Source organism: Lycium barbarum, chromosome 2 (genome assembly GCF_019175385.1).
Source record: "Lycium barbarum isolate Lr01 chromosome 2, ASM1917538v2, whole genome shotgun sequence".
Taxonomy (NCBI): domain Eukaryota; kingdom Viridiplantae; phylum Streptophyta; class Magnoliopsida; order Solanales; family Solanaceae; genus Lycium; species Lycium barbarum.
Genome location: NC_083338.1, coordinates 149,943,654 through 149,965,746, shown reverse-complemented (window position 1 = coordinate 149,965,746; position 22,093 = coordinate 149,943,654). Strand labels below are relative to the sequence as shown.

At 34.2% G+C, this 22,093-nt stretch overlaps 1 protein-coding gene across 1 annotated transcript; it reads right to left on the bottom strand.

Annotated features, from left to right (window-relative positions):
* Nucleotides 1-16,711: 16,711 nt before the first annotated feature.
* LOC132629147 (uncharacterized) lies at nt 16,712-18,583 on the bottom strand. Its single transcript, XM_060344878.1, has 2 exons — nt 18,272-18,583; nt 16,712-18,142 (listed from the first exon to the last, which is right to left on the bottom strand). Exons 1-2 carry the CDS (start codon nt 18,581-18,583, stop codon nt 16,712-16,714), a joined length of 1,743 nt encoding a protein of 580 aa, XP_060200861.1.
* Between the last annotated feature and the right edge of the window lie 3,510 nt (nt 18,584-22,093).

Here is a 22,093-nt window from a genome sequence, read left to right as displayed (position 1 = left end):
TAGTATGTCTGGAAGCTATGATAGATCTTAGCTTTGTATTGTTTTGTAATGTCAATTGTTCAGTGTTAGTACAAGGGACTTGTTGTTCGATCTTGTGATTGTTGGATCTAGTTCTAGTTAGTTTTTTTGTTTTTTTCATTTATGCAGGACAAAGACATTCTCCTCACAACATACGACATTGATTACTTCTTTCGTTTCTTTTTTCGGAATGTTGTGATTTACTTGTGGGACTACACTAGGTATGTCGTTGTTTTAATTATTTTATTTTTGTGAACCCGCAACCTTAAAATCCTGGATCCGCTTCTGCTCATCATTGACCACTAAGTTACATCCTTAGGTGTCCATAGATAATCTAATTGTTCAAAATTATTCAAACAAATATGCAGTAGACATAAAATAAATTAGGCCGCCTAAAAAATAACTGCTGCATAATTGTACATAATAAGTGAGATCCGTAACCTGAAAATAAAGTAAGTAATTTATTACAATAAGTTAAAATTTACTAAGTACTACTTTAGTTGAGTTTTTCTACACTGTCACTAGAAAAATTCGACCTGTAATTGGCTTATGTGGCCCCGCTAAAGAACGGAACTATGGTCTTGTCATTCCCATTGGTTACGTTACTTAATTGGACTCAACTTTTACAAAATTTTGCTGTTAGTTTGACTATCACAGCAATGAAAGATTTCTTTAGCACATCGATCTGCTTAAGATTCTGTATAGTATTAGACTATCAGTATAGCAGCAGGTTTGCATGAAGGCAATGCAAATAAAGGACCACTGTGTTAAACGAGTGATTGCGGTCTCTCCTTGTATATATGTTTTATTGCTTGTACCAATATTTACAGCTATGGCATATGCTCTAGTTTTAGGGCACTACTTTATTGGAAAGATGTAAAAACTACTTTTATGCGAATATTGATGGTTTCAGCTATACTGTGATCCCAAGCTTCACTGTATATATGGAATATCAGACATATATATATTACTCTTAATTATAGTTAAACTCTTGTACGTAGGTAGTAATTTATTAGCATCGAAGGGGACGATTTACTCCTTTAGTGCAGTTAAATGCACGGATAAATTTCAAATATCAAATTATGTAAAAATAATAAAGGAATCTTTAGAGAGTTATTAAAACATGAATAAACTACATGCAACATGAATTTATGAATGAAGCGATAATGCTTGGTGGAACTATTCTTAGAGTGTAGGTAATGTATATTGGCAGTGCATAAATTTTTGTGCTACTCCCTATCAGATTAAGTTACGTGCAATAATAAGTAACTTTTTATAACAAACCTAATTTAGTAACAGGGAAATTTTATGGTCTCTACGTGCCGTTAGTTAGGAATCTTCAAATGAACTTCATAGTTCTATCTTTACAAGCAAGATTTATTAATGATGATGTAGTATTTCACATGGATATATATAGAGGTTTTTGTCTTGTCACAGTTAAGTAGTAAAATTCATTTTTGCCCACCCAAAATGAAACTTCTCTCCGAACCCAATTTCGTTATTTTGTACACAGGGAATATAAGCCGTTAGACGTTTGTTGTCCGGGGCGGAGTCATCTTTGTCGAAGGGGTTAATTGAAACCCTTAAGCAAAAAATTATACCACATAGGCACATAGATAGGTTAAATATTTTACATTTTTATATATGTTTACCACATTTCAATTTCTTACAAGTATTTCTTTGTATGTTTATTTTTTTATACTTTAATTCCTCTTGCTGAAAATTTTGACTGCGTCACTGTTTGTTGTATGAAAAGGGGTTTACGTGTGAGTGACCTTGAACTAATACTAAACATAGACATCCAGAAAACTAATCTTAGAATAGAATAATTCGAATGTCAAACCAATTACTAAACATAGACATTTCATAAAACTAACTATAGTCTCAGAATATAAGCAGTTTGGCAAGTTGTCAGGACTATGAATACATTGCAATAACGAGTATATATCTAAACGGGACAAAGCAAGAACCAATGGTTTAACAGGAACCCCTAGAAAGTGATATTATTAAAGCCTAGGGGAAAAAAGATACTAAAAGCCTAGAACTTTGTGATTACTTGCACGGCTAAGACAAGGAATTTGTAAATATTAACGTTGTTCATCCTCGATCGTAAATCCTTTCATATATCCATCAAAAGACCATTACGGTATTCACAGTCTCGTGTTTATTAGATTCATTTGTTTAACGAAGCTTTTCTTGAACCAACCACTATAAAAAATAAAAATAAAAATAAAAAGATTTAAGAAGATAGCTGCGGTTAAAATTTTGGTTTACGGCGGATCCCATCACTGCAAAAATAATTTTATGATGTTCGGATCAATTTGCGAAGGTTATTTCAGTAATAATAATTGTCGCAAGTAGAAGAAATTTTAAACAGTTAAAACAATAGAAGAAATATTTTTTCAAGTTTAAATGAAAGAAAAATACTCACTTTGTGGTACCTAATTAATTTCACTAGTGATATCTATTTCATTGATGGTACATGTCTTTATTTTGATTGAAATATCAAAAATAAAATAAATGTTCTCTTAACAGACATAATTTGTTGGAAATGTCTCATTTAAAAGAACAGACATTGTGTTTATCTGAACAGATATTATACACGGAATAAATTCTTCGTCTTTCAACAATTTCTCAATGAATTCTTTTGCTCTTAAGGAAAATCTTTAGGAATTGTTGCTTGCAGAATTTGAAAACGTTGTTATATCCTGTAAGGCTCTGAGGTTTATTGCCGATCTCAACAACAGTCATTCCTAATGGGGGCAGTTAATACCTTAAACTAGTATTTAATTTTACGCGCCTCAAATACTAAAATGGGAATTTACCCCACTATTTCGACAAATATATTATGTAATTTTCTATTCTCCATCTTCGGAACTCTATAAGTTGATCTGTTTAAACTTTCTTCTCTACAGATTTTTTGTTTTTACTTTTTTTTGGATCCCAAAGGAAAGTTCAGGGCAAGGAGGCGAGGAATCAAACTTCAAAAGAGAAGGAAAAAAAGTTTCCTTTTTATTTTTCTGGTCTTTTATTAATATGGAGACCTTTTTTTTTTCTTTTCTTAGAGAAGTCCTTTATTTAGTAAATTTATTGTTGTATTTGATTCATTGGCACCCAGCCACCTAACCTAAGTCAACACTATCAAATTTGCGTTCACTTAAGTAATGATCGTCTTTTCTTAAACGACTCAACCAAGAAAAGAGAAGATTAAAACGTTGGCCTTTAATATCACTGGAGTGATGAGAATCATTTGCATGGAGCATCTAGTATGCTTTTAAAGAACTTAGACTTGAATTTGTATTATATATCAAATTGAACAGAAAACTAATAAAACCTCCCTAGTTTTATCAAGATAAGTTGAATAATATCGCATTTCATGTATAAAGAAAAAAGATTTTGATTATTTGGTGTATAAATTTAAAAACCCGACGCAATTGGTTTGGTTTGGTGTTTAAAAAATCCGAACTAACCCGGTCCATGTACACCCCTAGTCACAAGATCAAATCATTCAAGAGGGAAATATTTTACAGTCTTTTAATCTTATGAATTTATGATTTTTAATTATTGAAGGGTTAATTTTTAACTGTTAGATGAAGAATGATCCAATCCAATGGTTGAAATATTTCACTGTAAGTAATGGACCAAACTTATTCGTTTGGAAAAAGGAAAAAAACTCATACCTCTACAATATTTTAACAAATTTTACATAATGTAGCAGCATTTATTGTGGTGGCTTATTGATCTAAGGCTGAAGTTATTGACTTGTTCGTGAAATCCATTTAGACCTCCCAACTGAGACTCCTATCATTGAGCTGGCAAAGTGTAAGCACTACACTGCTCCATAAGGGCGTGAGATGCCAATTTTTTCCTTTTTAAAATATTTTTCCGTTAATTTTCTTCTAGTCTCTTGTTCACAAGACTCTTTCTTCTCCGGCGACCACCAATATTGAAAAACAAAACCCAAAAACCAGAAAACGGTGAAAATAATTCTAAAGAAGAGAACATAAAGAGGTATTCACGTTTTGAGAAGAGAAAAATTGTACAATTTTGAGTTGAAAGCTTTGGATAAAAATTGAATCTTTTCTTCTTTTTTTTCCTTTTCCGTGAATGCTCGAGGAAGAAGAAAGGGTGGGGCTGGGTGGGATGGAGTTGCGGTGGCGGTCGTCGGGCCGGTGATGATTAAGTTAGAGAAATGGTGGTGGCCTAGTGGGTCTAGATGAAGTTGCCATTGGAAAAGAAGTTTGTTGACGAATATGGAGGAGAGTTTTGGGTTTTCCGGTGAGAAGGTTTCCGCCGGCCATCACTGGCTAGTGGGATCGGGAAAAAGAAAGGGTGGGTTTGGGTGGGCATGGGGGTGGGGTGTAAAATATGTTTTCACTTTTTTTTTTCTTTTCTGAAATAGTCTTTTTATTAGTTAAATTAGTTTTATATTAGTTTTCTTTTTCTTAATACAAAATTTATTAATTATTTCAAGTTCCACAAAATTTTTGGATGGGTTACTATTTTGTGTTAAATTGGTACACATTTATGGGGGCTAGAGGGTTCAGTTGGGGGCATAAATGGATTTCAAGAACAAGTTCGAAGGTCTGTCGATTACTTCAGCCTTGATCTAATAAGGAATTTTTATTGATTGTAGCTTCTTTTAAGACCTAACTATTAATAATAACTATCCTTTTATTTAATTATAATTAGTAGCTAATTCACTTTTCTAAATTACAATTGGTAACTATATCAAAATACATACCCAAATAAATATATCTTTCTCTGTTCCCACTCACTATCCATTTCAGATTTTCAATCCTCTCAAAACCCTAAAAAACTTTCTCTCTCCCTCCTCACTACAACCGCCGCCGCCACAGTCCCGGATCTCCGGCGACGACTTTAGCGGATCCCAACCAAAACAACTGCCTCTCTCTCTCTCTCTCTCTCTCCCCCCCCCCCCCCCCCCCCCCCTCCTCTCATCTGGACCGGCTTTGAACATTTGAAGATGAACCTCACGTCGTCGTAGATGGCAGCGTGAAACGGCAGAGAGAATCAGATCTGCTTCAGATCTGGTCGATATCTGGTGTTGGCGCATCCAAATACAACTAATTCACTCGCAGACCAACTGATCTTCCACATATTATACATCATCATTAATCTTCTTTTCTTTACGTAGCTGGCTCAGATCTGCGGATTTGAGTGTTTTTTGTATTTTTTGAGTCTATTTGTTAACAGTGTATTTGGTTGAATATATGAACAATGTATATCTCAGATATGGCTGGAAAATGGCTCAGATCTAGCTGGCTCAGATCTGCGGATTTGAGTGTTTTTTGTATTTACGTTCTAGCTAGTCGTAAAATACATTTCAGAAAATAGTGATCAGTTCTAGTCTTCTAGATAAGCACAAATTTAAGTGAAATTATAATTATAACTAATTAACCTAATTATAATATACCTGCAACAGTTGTTGCACGAGTTGGAGTTAAACCTGTCAATTGGGCTGGGCCCAATCCACCTAACCCGGCCCATAACCGGACCAGAACTAAACCTGGTAAGAGGGGTAGTGGGTTGGACAAGTGGAACAATCTCAAGAGGGCCTTTCTTCTTCATGAGAAATCCAATGATTCATTTTTTCCTATGGCGGTTTGGTTTAATGGCGTATCTTTGACCACAATGACACTTTGGAACCTCCTCAATAAACATAAAATTATTTACAATAATTGGGATAATAGCATTTTTGGTCCCACGGTTATGGGTATATTATGATTTTTGTTCTTGTGACTTATGACTCAACACGTTAAACTTTTAATTAATTAAAATGTGTGCGTTTGATCCTTTTATGTAGAAAAATATGCTATATTTAGACTATCTTTAGAAGTATGCTGCCCTCAAATATGAATAAATTGATACTACAAGTTGAACACAGCACATTGTAATTAAATGATGAACCGGTCAACACTTCAGGAAATTTGTAATTAAGCAAAAGCTAGGAGATCAAAAGTGCAAATTTTAAGTGCTTAAAGCCTAAATTTGCTTACTCAAATATCATAAGGACTAAAATTAAAATTTACATAATTAAAAGATCAAAAGTGCTACTTATTAGTTGCTTGTCAAATAATCATTTCTTTTTTAGTTTATTTGTACTCTTTTCTTGACATTATTGTTGGCTAGAGGCGATTTGGTGCATTTTTTTTGTGCGGGTTGCCCTTCAAACGCACTGGTCTTTAATTTTTTTCCCCTCAAATTGCTGCTCTTTAATTTTTGCCTTTAGCCTAAAAAAGTGGCTAAATATATCTCGAGGTTTTGGGTTCGAACCTCCGCTCAGCTAAAAAAGAAAAAAGAATTTCACAAGGCAAGACTTTCGCGAAACCTCTGCGTTAGGCCTAACATTTGCCCAAAATTAGGCCTATTTGGGCAAAAGTTAAGCCTTAAGGCAAAGGTTTGTCTTAAGGCCTAGTTTTGGGTAAAGGCAAACTTCTGCCTTTAAGTAAAGGAAAACTTCTGCCTTTAAACCTAACTTTCGGCCGAATAAGTGTAACATCCCGTAAATCCGAGTTAGGTGTCATTGTGAAATAATTGGAGTTTAGATGTCATTTTAATGTTTTGGATTCCTTTGGGATGAATAATGGTGTTAAATAATCTTTTCAGGGTCAAATGAGATAAGAAAGTTCCTTAGAAATCTTTAAATTCGTCAAGTTTGAGACAGTTTCCAGTTATGTCAAGTTTTCGGGTATTTTCGTTTGACATTTGGAAAAACTCAAAACATATAAGTTGTAGGGAATTAAAATACCTTTTCAAAAATATATTATTCAGCCCAAAAAGACATGTGAGTAAAAAGTTATGCCTGTTTTACAGAATACATGGAAAATAGAAATCTCGATTCTTGTAGGATTAGGTTTTAAAGCCCAAGCCTTTATGATAACCTATAAATACACCCCAAAAACGTCCAAGGAGAGGGTTTTTCCACCAGAGCCATATATCATCTCTCTAAGGTGAGTTTTTACTCAAACCCTAAGTTAATTACCTTAACTAATCACTAGATTAACACCGAATCATTATATGAAATCGATAGATTGTGGAAACTTCATTTAAGGTCAAATATGAGATGAAGCTTTGGGATTTCTTCAAAAAGGTGACACCCTCACACTTTTATGGATATATGCAATTATTATTATGTTTTAGACATGGAATAGTTGGTAGAATCATGAAATAAGATTGGTTTAGATGCACTTTATTAAAAACAAAACCCTAGTATTTTTCCTGTAGAATTTTCTCCGACCAGCCATATTAAATTGACATTTTACGCTTATCTAACCGTTGAATCAAGCCCAAATTTTAACTGAGTGGTCTCAACATATAGGTCTTAAATGTGAACGGTGAGATCGGATTTCAAGGTCTATAGATGTGCGTTTCCAGCGATGAACAGTAGCTGCGAATTTGGTGAATATGTATATATAGTTTATTGGTCATACAAACCACAATTAGATGTAGAATGATTCTTTGAAGCATGGAGCTTACGTTTGGGATATTTTAACGGGATTTAAGGTATGTCTCTTTTAAAATCATTTTGGACTATAAAGGTGATTTGTATGTCTCTTTAAAAATAAAATCCTTTTTGAATATAAAGGTAATTTATATGTCTCTCTTTTGAAAACTGGTTTTGGATGTATGTCTCTTTTAAAATCATTGTTGACTATAAAAGTGATTTGTATGTCTCTCTATTATTATATTTTATTTTTATATTACTTGTTGTCCCCGAGGCACTCACTGAGTAGGAAAGTACTCAGGCATACTATTGTTGTTTTTGATGCTATGTTAGGTAACGGAGAAGTGCAGGTTCGTGATACTCTCGACACTTTGGAGAACTTGATGCTGCTGTTGATTTGGTGAGCCCACATCCTTGTTCGTGGGACACTTTCTGTTTCATTTATTATTCTAGATTTCCGGGCTGCGTCCCGAAGTTAGATGATTGTTGTGTCTCTTAGAAGCTCCATAGATAGTTGTCAGAATTGTGGGTAGATTGTCAAAGTCTCGTACGACTTAATGGGTATTTGCCACGTTTATGACTATTTACGTATATTAGACTTCCGCTGATCTTATTTCATAATTGTGATCCTGATATACACAGTTACTTATAACTTTGTTTAATTTAATAAGGAAAGATTATTAAAAAGGAACTTGATGTTACATTTATTTTATAAACTGTTCGAAGCGAATGTTGAACCTGGTGGGTTCAAGTGTTATTATTGTGTCGTTTAGGTTCTTCCGATGTTGTTCATGACGTCAGATGCCGGTCACGTCTAGGGTGGATTTTAGGGCGTGACAATAAGCCTAATTTTGAGCAAAAGTTTGCCTTAAGTCCTAAATTTTCCCGAATAGGCCTAATTTTGCTACGAAACTCTGCCTTGCGATTTTTATTTTTATTTTGACTAAGCCGGGATTCAAACCCAGAACCTCGGGATATTAGGCGAAAGGCAAAAATTAAATACCACCCCCGAACAACGGCAATCGTGCAAATTGACCGATTTGGTGGGCTTGCACATGTTATACAAGTTGGACTAGAAAAACCCTAATCATACATTGTTAATGAAGCCCATCTCCACAAAGCTGCCCCAAGTGAAGTGTTTTCACGGATTTTTCTTCAAATGCACTGGTCTTTAATTTTTGTCCCACGGGTCTTTAACTTTTATTCCTAGTGCTCATGTAATGAAAATATCGACATGTTTCATTCGGCATAAATTCTGTAACATTTTTATCTTCGAAAACTGAATTTTTGTCTCGCTAGGCACAAGTTCTGTAGAATTAAGTTATGTGGCATAAGTTATGTAGTATTTTTCAGATTATGTTGAGTGCTGAAAGTTTTGTTACGTCCGACATAACTTTTGGAATGTTATGATACATATGTCAAGCTAATGTAACTTTGTCGAGTGAAATCTAAACTTATGTCCTTTTTCAGATTATGTTGAGTGCACGTTGAAAGTTTGTCATGTCTATCATAACTTGTGGGATGGTATGACACATATGCCGAGCTAAATGTAACTTTGTCGAGTGAAATCTAAATTTATGTCGTTTTTCAGATTATGTTTAATGTACTTTGAAAATTTTGTTGTATCCGGCATAACTTGTAGTATGTTATGATACATATGCCGAGCTAAATCTAAACACTTGCCGAGCCAAATCAAAACTTATGATGCACCAAAATGCTCAAGGAAAAAAAATTAAAGACTTCAAATTCGAGGGACAAAAATTAAAGACCACCCTAAAATAGGGAATTTGTGCGAGTGACCTACACTACAACAAATTTGGTCTTCAAGCACCCCGAAAAAGTGTGGCCTAAACTGTCAAAAAGTGTGGCCTTTTATCAAAGGCCACACTTTTTGACTTTTGGCAACGCTTTTGATAGGGTGGCCATAACAACCGTATCCTTTGACCTATGGCCACGCTTTTCAGACGTGCCCTTACTAGCCACGCTTAAAAGTGTGGCCTATTCCATGGCAAAGACCACACTTGTTATACCTCCGTATGGCAACACTTTCCATTCTACAGAAACACTTTGAAAGTGTGGCATTTGTTATTTTATAGGCCACACTTTCTAAACGTGGCTTCTAACAGAACACCTATAAAACGTAGCCCTTGCCTATATACATAACAAATTAAACGTACAATTCCTATATTCACACTTTTAAAGTGTGGTAATTTTGGGTGGGTCATAAAATACTTTTTTAATAGTTTTATTAACAAAAAGTTTTTGATTAAAAGATCACATTTTGAATATATCATGTAACTGATATTAGTCAAAAAATATGCATTACTAGTACTATCACATATTTTGATGATATCAAGAATTAAATTAGATAATAAATTAAAAAATGTAATTCAAATCCATATAATACTTGCAATGGACTTCAACTTAGTCATGTAAAACACATGATAATAAAATTTATGTATCAAAATGCTCATTAGCAAAAAACTTTACAAATTAAACTGAATGTATTCATATAGTATCATGAATGATAGACATCCTAATAGTTATCCAAAATTCTTCATCCATTCACATCAATAGATCAAATTGACTTTTTACCACCAATTGCATCACACACCTTCTCCTACACATAAAAAGAAATTAATAATTAGATGGAAATCAAATTTTGATCATTTGTGAAAGCAAGGTAAAAGTATGTTCCTATTTCACGGAAATTAACAGCCCATCAAAATAAATGAGGATAACCAACTAGTAGAACAAGCATTTACCTAAGGTACTGCTCAACACATTTACGTGAAGTAGAGGAATCTTAAGCAGCATATCCACCAAATCGGTGCTTTCCAAGGAGAATAACGATTTGAAAATAAAGCATCATACACAAGGAACACCAAGAAAAGAAATCAAGATAGACAACTACCAATTAAAACTCTTGCAAGAACTGAAGACTCAAATAAATTCCTCAAAGCGACTATTCAAGAATATTGCTTTTAAAATGTGCTTGGCTGTCTACTGGAACAAGCCAATCAACAACTTCTTCAATATCAAAAGTCATTGGAGCCATAAAAATAATTCAAGTGGAGGAGGAGCAATGATAAGAAACTCACAAGGAAAGATGATAATGGCCTACTTTGTCCGGTTTGTACCTAGCAAGAGCAACATTGCGGAATATTAAGAACTCTTGTTTTGGGTCCAATGGTGTATTCATCACAACATTATAAATCTGGAGCTAGAAACCGACTCTATTCTTCTCATGTCATGGATCAAGGATGCATTTAAAATCCCTTGGCAGGTTGGTAAAATCATTCGAGATATCAAAAGATCCCTGGAGGCTACTTCTTGGTCTATCCAACACTATTTTCGTGAGGCCAACAAGGTGACGGATTTGCTCGCAGCTATGACTCATAATAATTGCATGGACAGAGTCGACACCAACTTTGAAGAACTTCCAAGACAAGTGAAAGGGCTTGTCAATATGGATAAATGGAGATTTCCTAATTTTAGGATTAAGAACAAAAAGATCAAGGACATTAAATATTCTAATGTGGTTCCTCATGTATAGTCTAATCTTACACTTTTGGAAGCTTAACTATGATAAAAAAAAAAAATTCATACTCTCATCATATGTTTAGTGACCTTTGGTCTTAATTTTTGTAAATTTTCTAACACTAAGCCTTGGTTAGCAAGAATTGAAGCAAAGGGAATGTCCTTTACTTTACAAACTGTATATGAGGTTAGGCACTTCATACCTCGAGCGCATGTATTCTCCTTTTGGTTATTAATATACAAGGTAGGGGTCCGGCCTAACACCCACCTTGAAGGTGGCTTTAAATTTTAAAAAAAAAAAAAAACTTTCAAGGACACTAAAACATAACGTGTACCTCTTGAAACTATAGCCTACTCAATACCACATGTATCTTTATATGTGTTTTTTAGATTGAAACGCTTATGTGCAGGGGAAAAAAAACATAATGCAAAGAGAAGAACACGACAAGGACCAAAAGAATAGTAACTTTAATTAGGTTCACTTTGCTTCCTAAATATACAGTGAATAAAGCCCACTGCTAGGAATTGGTCCCATAAAAAATTTAAGTTTAATGAGAATGTGGAGTACAAATACCTTTTCAAGAATTGGTCCATGAGTTGATCCAGAAGAATGTGGAAGATTTTGGCCTCTAACAGCCTGTCCACTAGTAGCATCAACTGGAGAAGGTTGGTTAGATCCAAAAAACCCCGGGTATATCTTGAGCATTCAGTCCAGGGTTGTTTTGTACCAATAGATTAAAGTTATGTCGCAATTGCCTCAATTCATGCATTTCTTCTCTCATTTCCTTGATTTATTCTTTCAAAGTAAAGACTTCATTGTTATGCTTCTGTTGGAGCTTGTTGATTTCCTCATCTTTTTTCAAAGAACTTTTTGTCACTGATCTACCATAGCATCGTACTCGACCAGGCTGCTCCTTTCCAAACACTGCCTGAAATGTTTCATCTGCTGTTTCCCCAGAGTGTTGACGGTTCTGAAGTTCAGACTGTCAAAAAGAAATATTCGTTAGAACAAAATTTATATATAAAAAATCAAATTCCATGATTAGAAATTAACTGCAACTTCACTTACTATTGCACTTTGGGCATCTTCATGAACTTGTTTTCCCTTTTTTGTACGAGTTGCAACAAATATTTCAGATTGTGATGGATCCTCCTTGTTCTCTTTAGAGTCACGCTACAAATTATATCAGAGTCAATAAAAAAAAAACATACAGTAAAAAAGTATGTGTAGAAATGGAAGTCATTTTTTCACAAACTTTCAAATAAATATTACCAATGCCACGCGTACTCTTGCAAAACTACTAGGTCCCATCCGATGCCTCCACTTTTGTTTTTTTCTATTTTCAGAATTTTTTTGGCTGATGGCCTAAAATTCCACCAACAGAAGTATATTAGTTACTAATCAAAAAGAAAAAAAGATATAATTTAATAATATGTTCAAGAGTAGAATGCATTGTTTAATCTCACTTGGACATCTTCATCTATCAAATATTCAATTAATTGGCGAAATTGAACTTCTGGTATCTCAGGGGGACGATTTTCTACCATATCTTCAATACTACGATTCACATCAAAATGTCTCTCCTTAGTAGTTTTGTTGTGTCGTCTCCAAGCTTCACGAAGACCATCCATCACCCACTTATTTCCTTCTGCTGGAATTATGAACTTGGTCTATGCAAATGACATATATGTTATCTTCATTTGGTAAGAAACCCAATAAAATACACAATTCAAAATTGATTGTTCTTACTTTAACATAATCCACCATTTGTTGTTTCGTATCATCTGGAACATCATGCCAATTAGTGAATAGTAATGTGATAAATTTAGGATTCCTGGAAACTGTTCCTATGAAGTTGCTTAACCGAGACACTCTTTTACCGGTTGGTCCCACGGCTTGTCCTTTGTCAAATGTCACCTCCTTTCTCTCCTGAAGATTTCTTGCATGAATCAGCATACATTTCGTTTGCCCTCGAACTTTCTTCTTATCTGATGTTCCTGGATTGATGTAACAATCTATGCATAAATAAATAAAAATATAATGAATACAAACAAAATTACAAGGTTTAAGACATACCACCTATATGTGAATCAACGTCTATAGTTTCGTCTCTAACACACTCATCATCGCCAACTTCTTCTTGTGCATCAAAATTGTCAAGTTCAATATTATGCTCATCAACAAGAGGGGACGGCATAGATCTGGCCTCATTAACTGGCTGAATATTAGGTAGTTTCTCTCCACCCACATGTGTTCCTTTTTGTTGTAGGAAAATATCAAGACTTGTCGTCGGTAAGACCGACTTTCTCTTCACCTTTTTGACATTTTGTAGCTCATGAATGCCAAGTTGTTTTTCTCCTTCTCCTTGTCTTTTTTCAATCATATTTGAAGTGTTAAGAACTTCCTTTGAAGACAGTTGGACTGTGGATTTGTGCATAGGTAATATACCATTTCCTTGCTGCTGAATGGACTCCTTAGATTGGATTAACCTTTGTCTACTTTGTCCTTCTCTTGCATTTGATATTGTAGACATAAGATTCTTCCTTTTATGACTTAATGGTGCTTGCTGTTTCACAGCTCTATTCTCCCGATCATTAGCAAGTTTTTCTCTCTTAATCTCATATTGCTTGGCTAGTTTAGCACTCGATCGAAATTGGAAATCGTAACCTATCTTCTTCATAGGACTCTGAGCTTTGTTTGGATTCAAAACCTTTTTCTTTTCTCCTAGATTCATTCTTCATAAAGAGAAAAAAAAATACTTTAGTCCAACAATAAAAGGAATACATAACATTGTACAAAAATATAAAAATGCTATGCAGAAATGTTGTGTGAAAATAATAACGCAGAATGCTAAAAATAGTGTTTCTTGTAGAGGAAGGTGTGAAATATAGGTGATGAAGACAGTTGGAGAATTTCTAGAAATCTGCTTATGATGGAATTTACTGGTGTTAATAGTCAGATGGAGACAGCCTTGGTGCAAGGAAGTAGGATGGTGCTACTGGCATGCATGGAAAGAATTCAAGATTACATGGACAATTCAAGGAAGAAGTGCAAATCTGGAGGTTGTTGGCTGGTCTTATAGGGATTTTGACCAAGGGTGTCCAAAGTTAGTGGATGTTGGTTATAAAAGGAAATGCAATGCTGAATTTACAGAGGAAGTTTGTTGGTGATGAACTGAAAAGGAAGCATTATCATCATGTTCAAGTCCATCTGGAGGAGAACATGGTGATAAATTTTTTCACTAACATTGTTTGCTCTTTTGCAAGTACATTTATTGCTTGGAAGTATAAGAACACCAGGAAATTAACTCAAACTAGATATACCAGAAAGCACAACACTACAAAAATACTGAAACGCAGTTAAGAAAACAGTAAACTGCGTTTAAGAAATACAGAAACACAATGCAGCAAAAAATATAGTATAGAAATATTAAAACGCAGTGCAGAAATACAGAAAAAGCAGTGCAGAAAAGCTGATATACAGTGCAAAAATGCTGAAAAAACTGTGCAGAAAGGCTGAAACGCTGTGCCGAAATGCTGAAAAATCGTGCAGAAATGCTGAAACACAGTGCAGAAATGCTGAAAAATGTGCAGAAATGCTGAAAAAGCTGTGCAGAAAATGAAAAAAATGCAGTACAGAAATACTGAAACTGCAATACAGTGCAGAAATACAAATATGTAATGCAGAAAAAAATCACTGCTGAAGCACGACACTACAGAAATGCTGAAACATAGTTTAGAAAATAGTAAACTGCAATGCAGAAATACAGAAACGCAATGCAGCAAAAAATACAGTGCAGAAATATAAAAATGCAGTGCAGAAATACAGAAAATGCAGTGCAGAAATACAAAAATGCAGTGTAGAAAAAAAATCTCTGCAGAACACAATTGCAGAAATGCTGAACATGTAGAAACGTAGTTCAGAAATCCAGAAACACTATGCAACTCAATATTACTAGTATTTGTATCCAAACATTTCCACAATAACTGCTTAATATTAGAGCCTGATGAATTAGACAAGAAAGCATCGACAAAATAAATGTCATCAGTATGACATCTAAAGCAGGAAACTCTCTAGTTATTAATCAAGTAAATGACTGAACTATTTTTCTAGCTGAACATTGTGCAAATATTCAACTTCTGAATTAGAATTAAACTCAAGATGTATCTTCAAACATCAAACTCATCTCCAGATCCAATTTCAGTTTGTTGCGCAAGAAATCCTTCTAGAGGCACATCAATAATGGTTTCAGGTACATCACTCCTTACTAAAACAACTTTACCATTATCATTTGGTATAAACGGGGCCATCGAATGTTCAGACGGCTCATCTCCATAACAGTGAGGAGCATCAGATTCAAGTTGATCACTTATGCTAAACAAGTCTCTCGGGACGGTCTTCATAACGTAGTGTTTATCTTGATCATATGGATCTTGCACATAGAAGCATTGGTGTGCTTGGGATGCTATCACAAAGGGCTCTTCTTGATAGCATCTCTTGTTGAAGTAGACATAAGTAAGACCGTAAGTATCTTATGCAGCCTCATACCAGTCACACTTAAACAACACAACCTTAAAATGACCATAATAATCTAACTCAACTATATCAATTATTCTGCCATAATAAGTCACATTTGCATCAACTGGATTTTTATCCTTTGAGCTTGCAAAACTTGTAGTTAGTGCAACTAATGTAATACAACTATTTTGTGTTTTTCTCCTTACATCACGCTGCCTCACATGGAATCTATATCCATTAATGAGATACCCAGAGTATCTTTTAGCAATTGAACTTGGTCCTCTAGACAATTGTTTTATCAAATCAGGCACATCGTCATGCAAAACACGGCTTTCAAACCATTGAGCAAAGTTTTGATTATGAGTCTTGGCCTTGCTCCATTTAGATCTTCACTCATGACTATTAACTTCAAGCTCGTGCTCTTTACAGAACAAGTATTGTTATTTGTTAGCAAAAAGAAACATTAAATAATTTAAACATTTATTGATATAAAAGACAATTTTATAATTATAAGTGAGTTAAATACCTGACATAATCTTGAATTTCTTCACAATTGCTCAATATGTATCTATGTGCTTGATTTAGTGACTTGTCATCTAGCTCATCTGGATCACCCATTTTCCCTCCTAAAGGAAAACCTTTGTTAGGGAACAAACTACAAGTTTGTGCATCAGTTGAACCACATTCATCATTGTTTCGGGATCTTCTATTATATCTGGTATGTACACCACCATGTAACTATCTTGAGCATAAATTTAGACACTCTTCAACTAGATATGCTTCAGCAATGGATCCTTCTACATGGTTTTTGTTACGAACATACGACTTGAACCTACACATAAATCTTTCAGAAGGATACATCCATCGGCCCTGGACTGGACCTCCTAATCTTAGCTCGTTTGGCAAATGGATAGCCAAATGAACCATTATATCAAAAAAAAACAAGGAAGAAAAATTCGCTCCAATTGGCTCATTGTTTCTCTAATCTCTGCTTCCAAACAATCTAGATCCTCTGGTGTGATAACCTTTTGACATAAACGATGAAAAAAGGAGCTTAGACGAATCAAAGGAATAGCAACATGATCATGAAGTATGCTTTTAATTGGTATTGGCAACAAGTAATGTAGCATGAAATGGGCATCATGGGTCTTATAATTAGATATTTTTCATTCGGCTGGTTGCACACATCGGGAAATATTGGAAGCACTACCATCAGGTAGCTTTGCATTCTTTAAAACACCACAAAAAGTAGATCTTTCTCCCTTAGTCATACAGTAGCATGCTTGTGCAAGCTTTATTTTCTTGCCATCCTTTGTATCTTTTGGTCGAAGGTTTTTCCTAATGCCCATCTCTTTGAGGTCATAACAAGCATTTTCATGATCCTTCGTCTTGCCAGATATATCCAAAAGTGTTCCTATTATGTTATCAATCATGTTCTTCTCAATATGCATTACATCAAGGTTGGGGCGAAGCGAGTTGTGTTGCCAATAAGGTAATTCAAAAAAAATTGACCTTTTTTTCCATGGACTGACATTTGATTTCTTTTGCTTCTTCCCAAACACATTTTCAACATTCTGTAACATATTAAACACATCGGTTCCCTTTAACAATTGTGGAAGAGGCCTAAATTCTGTTTTTCCATTGAAAGACCTTTTGTTAGATCTCCATGGATGATCCATGGGTAGAAAAACACGATGGTACATGTAACACATTTTCCGGCTATGTTTCAGATAGCAAGAATTAGTTCCATAATTACAACAAGGACAAGCCAATTTTCCTTTTGTACTCCACCCGAATAACGTAGCATATGCAGGGAAGTCATTAATTATCCACGTAAGAGCTGCTCGCGTTTGAAAGGTTTGATTTCTCGAAGCATCATATGTGTCTACCCCTAACTCCCACAATACCTTCAACTCTTCTTTTAATGGCTGCAAATAAATGTCAATGTCATTTCCAGGAGATCGCGGACCAAATATAAGCAAAGAAAGCATGCAATATTCTTGTTTCATGGACATCCAAGGAGGAAAATTATACACAATTAAGACAACTGGCCATGTACTATGAGATATGCTCATGGTCCGAAATGGATTGAATCCGTCACTTGCCAAGCCAAGTCTCAGATTGCGAGAATCTTTTGCAAAATCTGGATGAAGGCTATCAAAGTCTTTCCATGCTTGGCCATCAGCAGGGTGCCTTAACTTTCCATCTTTGGACCGCTCCTCGTCATGCCACCTTAATTTATCCGCTGTCTTTGAGCACATAAATAGCCTTTTGAGTCTAGGAATTAATGGAAAGTGTCTCAAAGTTTTAGCAGCAACATGATAAGATCTTTTAGAAGACTGAAGCTCGCTATCTACTTCAGGATATTCAATATATCGTGAAGCTCCACAAACGTGACAATTTTCATCACCTTTATGTTCATTCCTAAACAGCATGCAGTCATTGGGACATACATCAATTTTTTTATAATCAAGACCTAGATCCTTTACCATAGACTTGGCTTTATTATAGGATAAACGAATGTTCAACTCAGGGATGGCCTCTTTCAACAACTCCAAGAGGGAAGTAAAGGATGCATTACTCCATCCATGTAGACACTTCAACAAATATAGTCGAATTATGAATGATAATTTAGAGAATCCTTTACAACCAGGATATAATTCTTGGCTTGCCTCATCAACTAACTTATAGAATTTTTTGGCATCTTCATTTTGGCCTTCTTAAACTCCTTCAGCTTGTGTAACATCTCTAAATTGATCATTCAACAACCCATCGATGTCATCATATAAGTTAACTTCATCATCAACTTCCATTGGAAAGTCCCATTCCCCATGGTTAATCCATCTTGAGTAACCTTTAACAAAACCGTAGCATATTAGATGATTATATACTACACCTCTTCGACACCAAGGGATGTTACAACACTTTGCACATGGACATTGAATTTCTTCACCTTGAGGATCTCCATCAGAATAAGCGAAGTCCAAAAAACGTTGAACACCGTCACTATACTCTTCGCTATAGCTTGGTAAATCCATCCAAGCTTTGGATGGATCATTTGAAACCTAAAATCAAAGGCGATATTAAATTTTAAAATATAGATCCATTTAAAAATTTATACTTAACAAATAGATCCTAAAATTATGAGTAATTTTTCAAAATAGGTGTTGTATAATAATAGACTAATTAAAAAAAAAAAAAAAAACTCTTACCTAGTCATGAGACTTATCTTAGGGCAAACCCAACTTCAAGTTCACCACGAGTAATCTAGCAGGGGATTTTAAAATTTATCAAAACAAATACATATTAAAATTATCAAGTAATCTATTTATGAAGATAAGTATTAGTAGAAGACGTTAAAATTGAACACACATACATCCATCATATAAAGATTGAAGTATTTTCTATTGTCTCAGACAATGATATTAACAAGTACGCATTAAAGTGAGTTCGAATCCAGCGGCCACAAAGGATATTGTTCATATTCTCAAAATTTATCTAAAGTTGAATCTTATTTTCTAGTACTTACTTTCCAGATTTTAAATTATGTTATGAACAATTTTCTGGAATTGTTTTTTCTACTTTCAGGAAAAGATTAAAGACAAGGAGTTAACTAAAGTTATGGGATTGTAGAAAAGACTGTTCGGAACTAAAATTTAAACTACAGTTTTAAAAGTTTGTCTTAAAAAAGCCATTTACTTTTTAAAAGAACAAATGGTATATAATTATTGTTAAGATGCTCTTTTTTTCCTCATCTCTTGTACAACACTAATTGCATCCAAATCACAAAGCATGTGATCCAAAAAACCCCTGACAGAAAATGTCAACAAACCATTAAGACCCCAAAAATAATCCCAAAATTCATTTCTACTCAAATATAGACAGCATAAAAAAAGATACAAACCAAATTACACCTTCTTTTGTCCCTGAAAATAAGGACCAAAACTATAAACTTTCAACCAAACTTTAGATATAACGCCTATAAATCAACCAAATTGTAATAGAATATGCAACAAAAAACTACCTTTCGCTAGTCTAAAAGGACATAAAAATGAAATGATGAGAAATTTCTGAATTATTTTATTTCAGAAGGGCAAAAGAAGTAAAGAGTTTAAGATTTGATCCAACACACAAAAATAAGAAGAATTTTGATATAAATTAAATATATGAACAGAGAAATATATGAAGAGGTAATTTTGTCAATCTAGATCTGTCTGCGTTCAATATTTTTCTCTATTGTCCTCCAAACATTACAACATCTAACTAGAAAACGCCGAGTCATAAAATCAAAATACAAATCTAAAAAGAAATAACGAAAGCAGAGTGTACCTTGGGTCTTCAAAAAAAAGAAAAAGTTAAGCAGAGTAAGATTAATAATGCGATTAATCAGGCTTATTTGCAATTCTTAAAGCTCCAGCTATTACTAAAACTAATTACTCATTACAACTTTTCTAATAATTTCAACAAAATCCAGCAAAACACCATGCAGTAAGACTATTCAATAAAATAACTCAACTCCATTTCCCGCTTGCACACCAAAACCCATACAAACAGAATAAGGTTTTAACAGCTTCAGCCAACATTATCTTATTACTACCCCTAATAATCGATACAAATCGTAAATGGAAATGCTGAAATCTTTTTAAAAAGTCTTACCAAACAACAATATAATCACTAAGAATATCACAGATTTGAGCTAAGTCTAATAATTGCTTAAATGACTGCACACATAAAAGCATACTTAGCACAGACCTTAAATAAATCTCAAAGAAACAAAGAAAGGAAACGAAAAACAAACGAGTGCGGCCATTTGGTGTGATACAGTTCTGCAACCCTAAGAAAAAATCATCAGCTTTTCTACAAAGAAGAGACCTTTTTAACATCTAAGACTTGTGAAGTTCTCAAGAAACTCAAGGTAAAAAAAAAAGAGTAATATTTGTTGTGTAACTTTAAGCATTTTCCTCATCAAAAGACTCTTTCACGTTACAAAATGCAAGAATCTCAATTAAGCAACTAATATCCAAGTGACACAAGAGTTTCTTCTTTCAATGAATGACTTGGGAAAAAACTTTCATCACTACAGAAACCCAAAAACATGAATCATGAAAAGGGGAAAGAAGCACAAGAATTTATACAATTAAGCAACAAAAGAACCCAAAACTGCTAAGTAGAACCAGAACAATGCAATTGCAAACTCAATCTAAGAAGTAAGTTGTGAACTTTAAAATAAATGCAAGTATACTTGTGGATTCAACACCCTTTGGGAGAAATTTTGGAATAGTAGAAAATCCTACTGAAGAAGCTCATGGAAACCCTTTGCGAAATAGAATTTTAGGGGGGAAACCTTTGCTGGTGTTAATAGTCAGATGGTATATTTTGCCTTTTAGAAATTGGGGGGAAATTTAGATGTATGGAGGGAACTAATTATTTTGGCTCAAAATTTCATTAAAACTATTAGGGCACGCTTGTAAAGTGTTGTTCTTAGAATTACAAAAATAGCACACTTAAAAGGGTAGTCATATATATGAATAGGCGTTGCCAATTATTTTAAGATTTGGCAACACTTACCAAGCGTAGTCTATAATCCTAAAGACCCCACCTTAAAAGTGTTGCAAAAATATTCTGTGGCCAAAAGCTCTGAACTAAGGCCACGCCTTGAAAGCGTTTCTAAAAAGATTTTTTGGAACACTTTACAAGCGTTGTCCAGAATTGCGTTGCCTTAGGCCTAAAATGTTGTAGTGCTACCGCAAAATTCGCGTGGACTGTACATCCTGGATAACTATAACACTTTGTTTTAACAAATAAATTTACTTGGCAACATTTTTCCTTCTTATCATTAGAATCTGATTATCTAACGTTATGCCTTACATTTGATGATGAATTCAAAAATGTTTTAAAATTACTAATTCATTTTTTATTTTTAAAATTTTTACTATATTTATTTTTCCAAAAAGGATTTCCATTTATATAACTTTTTTTCTCTATACAATAATTAAACAGATTGTACAAGGTTAAGTAATTGGTCCATATGCATCAAGTGTGCCAGAATCAAGTTTTACGATAGATGAAAAAAAAACCTAATTTGATTAAAATTATAGTGTTATAAATTATATACATCGTCACAACCGTACTTTTTTCAACGTCTTCGTGCTTATTAATTAACTGCTAGTAGTAATTTAATGACTAGATCTAGTTGATTCTTAGTCTGAACTTAAAATCCTATTGGGATACCTCAATTGAATTGGTATATTGAGAAAATTTGATATTAAATATTCATGATCAGTTGGTTAGTCAACAATATGAGAAATTGACAGCTTGGCAGTATATATAGATAGACTATATATAAAATTAAGGCCAAATATATTAATAACCCCTTAAACTTGTCAACATTTTTTATTTGGACACTTTGACTAAGGGGATAACCTATTGAACACCTTAACCGTAAACAAACTGTACCTATTAAGCACAATCTGGTGACATGGAACAAAGATTGTTTCACAATTCCATTAGAGCGCGTGAGTTAATTGAGTTACGCTGACATGGCTGAA